Source organism: Dromiciops gliroides, chromosome 6 (genome assembly GCF_019393635.1).
Source record: "Dromiciops gliroides isolate mDroGli1 chromosome 6, mDroGli1.pri, whole genome shotgun sequence".
NCBI classification, from domain to species: Eukaryota; Metazoa; Chordata; class Mammalia; order Microbiotheria; family Microbiotheriidae; genus Dromiciops; species Dromiciops gliroides.
The window spans coordinates 127,914,723-127,921,289 of NC_057866.1; the positions used below are offsets into that span (position 1 = coordinate 127,914,723).

The following is a 6,567-nucleotide window of genomic DNA, read 5'->3' on the forward strand; positions in this document are numbered from 1 at the left end:
TTAAAGATGGAACATAGTACCATCTTCTATCAGGTAGATTATGGACTTAAAATGCAAACTGAGACATACATTTTTGGACATGGTCAATGTGGGAATTTGTTTTGCTCAACTATGCATATTTGTTATGAGGGTTTTCTTTTTTCTTTTAAAAATATTCAATGGGGGAAGTGGGAAGGATAGATAATAAATGCTTATAAAGCAAATAAATTAATGTATTTAAAGAAAAATTCCAAGCAATCTTGTTTTTTGTTAACAGCAAAGAATTTGATTTGTTATAGATATGTAGTCATGAAAGTTCTCCAACATGGTATCTTCCATACCTTTATTAGACTCATACCAGATTCCTTAGTAGATGTAACATTAGAAAGATACCTATGTTTGATGAGCCTAGCTATCTAGAGGAATGTCTCTAATTCTGTTGGATGAATTCGCTTTTGAAAATATATTGGGGAACAGGGTGAAGACAAGAGTCATACATGGTGAAAACCCATGGATGTACTTCATCAGTGAGATCCCAGATTTATCAAACTATTGAAGAAATATTGGTCTCAAGGGGGATTGAGTAGATTCATCAGAATGAATCCATCACCATTATTGGAAAAGCAGCTGAAAACATCTTTCATGTTGACACTGGGTCAATAATGTCCTTGGTGTTTATGAAGGACAGCAAAGGTCCCTTAGTTGCTTAAAAGAATGGAGCCTAATTTAGACTGAAGCTGTGTTTATGTGACACTGAAACAAGTATTTAATTTGGTCATGAAAACACAGCCTTAGGTACTAAGTAGAAGCAGGTTCTTCATGTATTTTTCCTCAGATTTGAATTCCCTTTCCTTTCTATTAGATTGTAAGCTTCTTGAGTGCAAGAACCTTATCTCATTTCATATTTCTTTCCCTTGTTCCTAGCATAGTACCTTGGACATGTTAAGTGTTCACTGAATATTTGTTGACTTGATTTTGCTAGGATATAATATGTGCTATATGAGGCTATGTCAGAGGAAGGTGAGGAACCAAGAAATCAGACTGTTAAACAGATTTACTAGTGTTTGTTGCATAGGCTAGATCCTAGATTTATAACTTGATTAATTGAGGGCTTCTGAACAAATGTCTTAATTACCTTATATGTTAGGGAAATCTATTTTCTTGTGAAATAGGAATAAGGATAGTCATGACTTCCATACATCATTGAGAATTCAATGAAGCAAGAGAAATTAATTTACTCATCTTGGTAAAGTACTTGGACCTCCTTAAGTTAAAAGTACTTTTAAAATTAAGAATTAAATTATGACCAGTTCTTTATTATTCACACTAATGAAAGTTGAGGAAGAATATGAATAATACAAAACAATTGATTACCCTAGATCATTTATGTGTGGCTTTGGGAAATAAGTCACTCTGTCATATACACTCTCACAACTTCTGTCTTTGTCCCTGTTATCCATAGCCCAGGACATGCCTACAAGGTAGTAGCCAAAAGGTGCCAGAATGTCTCAATTATTCAGGAATGGATCCTTCAGAATCATCTTCTCTTGGAGATTTTCTCCAATTTATCTTATAGACATCTTGTTTGTACGTAATTGTTTGTGTTGTCCCTCCCATTATACTGGAAGCACCTTAAGATCAGGGACTGCTTTTTTGGCTTTTCTTTGTACCCTCCCCCTTAGCACAGTGACAGGTATGTAGTAGGTGCTTAATAAATGCTTGTTCACTTGACATAACTACCATGTTTGAAAAGTATATTATGTTTAAGAAAATTTCAACCTTGGGGGCAGTTAGGTGGCACAATAGATAGAGCACTGACCCTGGATTCAGGAGGACCTGAGTTCAAATTTGACCTCAGACACTTGACACTTACTAGCTGTGTGACTCTGGGCAAGTCACTTAATCCTCATTGCCCCACAAAAAAAGAATATTTCAACCTTGTACCTTGATTCCTAAGACTCGAATAACATTTTGTCTTCTATGCTGTACTCTGCTGAAACATGATGTCAGGTGGATTTGTCTTAGGAACTTGTAAATATGCTACAAATATTTGAATTCTTTATTTTGAGAGCTTACTGCAAGTACAAGTTTAAATAAACAAATAAGCCAAAAACAGATTCGTTCCTTTAAAAAAATCTCTGTGTGAGTATTTTAGGTTAGCCATGGTGTGGCGGCACCAAACTATTAGTTTTTCTTCTTCTTCTTCTTCTTTTTCTTCTTCTTCTTCTTCTTTTTTTTTTTTGTTCAGTCCACACTTGCCAGGCTTCCTTGTCTTTAATCTTGCCTTCTCTCTGGACTCAGTTCCAGGCTTTCTGAATCATGTGTGACAAATCATCTTAATTACTTGTGGGCATTCTGTTTTCATTTTCTGAAATTCTAGCAAAGGTTACCAAATAAACCTCCATGGGGCTCTGTCCCTGGGAAACAGCATGGAGGCCCCAGCAGCAGCCCCAGGAATTTCAAAGTTAGTTAAAAGGCACAGGAGGAGCTAGGGAATTGAATCAGAATCCCCCACCCTGGTTTTTTAGCCTGAAGCACTAACACAGATGCCATTTCAACTCATTTTATTTTGCACAGGGCAGATTCCTCACACATTTCTGTTCTCCTTGTCAGGGAGAGAATAATTAAAGATATGGTTTTTGCTCTATACCTGTAGCTGTCCTTTCATTGAAAGATCTCAAAATGCCATTAGGAACATTCATTGTTATACAAAGAGGAAGGAAAATGGAGTATCAGTTAATCAGTCAGTCAGTAAGTATTAAATTTTTTTTTGTGGGGCAATGAGTGTTAAGTGACTTGTCCAGGATCATACAGCTAGTGTCAAGTGTCTGAGGCCAGATTTGAACTCAGGTCCTGAATCCACGGCCTGTGCTTTATCCACTGTACCACCTAGTTGCCCCAATCAATAAGTATTTATTAAGCATCTACTAAGTGCCAGGCCCAGTGCTTGGGGCTGAGGATGCAAGTAGAAAGAGTGAAACCATCCCTTCTTATAAATGTAGATTTTAATGAGGGAGATGAAAAACATATACACAATAAATAGAAAATGCACAAGATACAAAGTAGTTAAGTACAAGGTATTTTGAGAGTGAGGGGAGGGCATTAGCAATTGGGGGAAAGGGCTGGGGAGGGAACAAGCTTTTATTAAATGCCTACCATGTACCAGGCATTGTCTTTTTTTTCCAGGGCAATGAGGGTTAAGTGACTTTCCCAGGTTCACACAGCTAGTAAGTGTCAAGTGTCTGAGGCCGGATTTGAACTCCTCCTGAATCCAGGGTCAGTGCTTTATCCACTGTGCCACCTAGCTGCCCCCCAGGCATTGTCTTAAACATTTTATAACTATTACCTCATTTGATCCTCACAATAACCTTTGGAGGTAGTGCTATTTTCCAACTGAGGAAACTGAGATCGAGTACAAATAGCAAGTGCCTGAGGCCAGATTCGAACTCAGGGTTTCTCGACTCCAGGCCTACCTGGTTGCCCTCCTGTAGGAGATAAAACAAGCTGGGTCTTGAAGGAAGAGGGGGACTCTATGAGGTAGAGGGAGAGTATTCTAGACTTAAGGGATGGCCAGGGGAAACGTAAAGACATGGGAGGTGGAGGGCTGTGAAGAGGGAACAGAGAAAGCCCTTTTATCTGGATCAAAGAATAGAAAAGGGGGAATAACGTCTAATGTGGCTGGAACTGTAGGTTGGGGCCAGCTTGTCAAGGACTTTAACAGGTAAGCAGAAATTGAACTGGTCCACACCGTATAATCCTAGTCAAGCCAACAGAGAACTGTGACAAGGTGATGGCCTGGTGTCTACATCCCTCCCTCACTCATCAGAAGAGGACCTTACCCTTGGCTTGGCCTGTTTAAAAGGAGCTCCATTTAAAGGCTGCCTTTTACGTGGGCCACTCCGCATAAGGGACCTTTGGCTAGGAAGGTCTCTGAGTCAGGCCTGATGAGAGAGAATTAGGAGCCTAGAGTTGAAGCCAAGGCAAAAGGGGGGAAAACCTATGCTGGGAAACACAAAAACTTTCTTGGCAATGATATCTATTAGTCATTGGTCTCACCTCCTAAGGGAAGTCATGAAAGGCTCATTACTTGAGACGCTTAAACTGGGCCCAGGGAAACTCAGAGGATTGGACTGCAGGGGGTTCTATTGGTGAGTTTTTAGACCTTGGGTCTGCCCAGGAGACACATTCTCTTTCTAATTGGTTGGCCCAATGGTAGGCCCAGTCAGCGAAGGTTACCTCAGCAGTTCAGTTGGGGATAATTCTGTGGGCTTAAGTGATTTCTGCTTTTGGAAAAGGGAAGAAGCACGTTTATAAATACTACTACGTGCATCACATGGTGTGTCATTTATCTTGGCATCTCCTGTCATCTGCTCAAAGGGATTGTTGAGTCATATATGGAAAATTTTGAAAACAAATTGCATATCATCCTGTTTGGGTGGTAGTTGATGACTTGAAAAATCTGTCTGAAGAAGTCTAAGCTGCAGCAGGTAGCTTTTTGTGTCCTGGTACACTTCTTGCAATGACCAAATCCTTAGAAAAAATGCTGTGCTGAAGGAGACTGTGAGTAGGATCACTATTAAAAAAAATTTTTTTTTTTATGGGGCAATGAGGGTTAAGTGACTTGTCCAGGGTCACACAGGTAGTGTCAAGTGTCTGAGGCCAGATTTGAACTCAGGTACTCCTGAATCCAAGGCCAGTGCTTTATCCACTGAGCCACCTAGCTGCCCCAGGATTGCTATTTTTAAAAGCTCTCTGCCTAATACTTTTAGTGACTGCTTTCATGTTTCTCCAGGAAAGGTTTTGGGGTACAGTTGGTAAATCTAAGGCTCTTTCAGCAAGTGGCTGATATAGGAAGCTGTGGCAGGTTGTACCTTACTCTAAAGAGAGAAAAAAATAGACAACTCTGCAGATGCAGACATGCAAGCATCCCAGCAAATAGGGATGAATTAGAATGACCAATCAATACCTCCCAAAGCCTTATGGGTACCTACTTTAATATGTCATAGGGTCTAGAGATAGAAAGGAACTCAGAGATCTTGCAATCCAACCCTCTTAAAAACTGAGGCCCAAAGTCACAGTGTACTTAGCAAGAACACTAGGATTCCAAACTAGGCTTTCTGACTCCAAGTGTACTCTTTCTAAAACACCCTGGTGTCACTCGCATAGCACCCTCACTTCTTACAAAGAGAGAGATAGATACACATAGACAAAAAGATAGAGTGAAATAGCTCATAATTATATGGTGCTTTATGGTTTATTTCATTCCTCATAGCCCTGTAAGGTAGGTATTATTATACCCATTTAAAAAAATCAGGCAATAATTCAATTTATTCCTTGTTTATAAAAAAACATCTTATGTGGTTGCCACAGCAGTTGCCTGGGTCCTCTGGACAGACACCCATGTGTGAGTCTTCACAAGATGGTCAGTGAATTCCTGATAGGGAGACTTAGTAAACACAGTCTCCTTCCACAGGTCTGGAGTTAGGTAGCTGTATGTTTCAGAGATGGCATTGAAGGTAGCTTTAGCAAAGTTGCCCAGAGTGGCAGTACAGCCCCTTGCAGAAGTGTAGCAGTCATCAATTCCAGCCACCATCAGGCGCTTCTTAGGCAGAGGAGCCAAGACAATGCCAGTACCAGTGACCTTGCAGGGTACTATGTGAGGCTTGCCAATCTTGTTCCCCCAGTAGCCATGTCTCACAGGAGCTATGGGCAGCTTGGCCAGAATGATAGCACCACGAATAGCTGTGGCTACTTCCTTGGAGCACTTGACACTCAAGCCAACATGGCCATTGTAGTCACCAATGGCTACAAAAGCCTTGAACCTGGTACATTGTCCAGCTGTAGTTTGTTTCTGAACAGACTTGATCTTCAGAACCTCATCCTTCAATGAAGACCCCAGGAAGAAATCTATGATCTCAGATTTCTTAATAGGAAGGGAGAAAAGATAGATTTCCTCCAAAGACTTGATCTTCATGTCCTTGCTGAGCCTGAGAGAGTTAAGTGACTTAAGCATGAGTTGGTAAATGTCTGAGTCCAGATTTGAACTCAGATCTTCTTGAGTCTAAATCAGAGAGAGAGAGAGAGAGAGAGAGAGAGAGGCGGGGGGGGGGAGAGGGAGGGAGGGAGAGACAGAGACAGAGACAGAGAGACGGACAGAGAGACAGAGACAAGAGAGACAGAGAGAGACACACACACAGAGACAGAGACAGAGAGAAAGGGGGCAGGGAGGGGAAGGGAAGGAGAGAAAGAGAAAGAAAGGAAAGGGAGGAGAGGAGGAGAAAGAAGAAAACTGTTTTCTTGCCGGAGTCTGTTCTACAGTGTGGGTGTTTCTCAGTTCTATGCCAAGTTTGCTATTGTCTCAATCTAAGGAACAGCTCAGTATTTAAACAAGGAAACAGACCCTGCACTGTTGGCAGCAGAGATCTGCCTCCTTGATCCAGACACATGACCTTTTATTATTGCCTCAAACATTCGGTTTGGGTGTGTTATTTTGCTCTCAGTTCCAAATAGATAGTAAAGTAAATTAGTTTGTATGTTCTGGTTGTCTGTGTGGGTCCATGGTGGGTTGTGTATATGCATTCCTCCAGA

General features: G+C 41.0%; 1 protein-coding gene across 1 annotated transcript; it reads right to left on the minus strand.

Moving 5' to 3' along the window:
* Positions 1 to 5,332: 5,332 nt before the first annotated feature.
* Positions 5,333 to 5,962, minus strand: LOC122732904 (40S ribosomal protein S2-like). Its single transcript, XM_043973331.1, has one exon. The coding sequence runs from the start codon at positions 5,951 to 5,953 to the stop codon at positions 5,333 to 5,335; it is 621 nt and encodes a 206-aa protein (XP_043829266.1). The 5' UTR covers positions 5,954 to 5,962.
* Between the last annotated feature and the right edge of the window lie 605 nt (positions 5,963 to 6,567).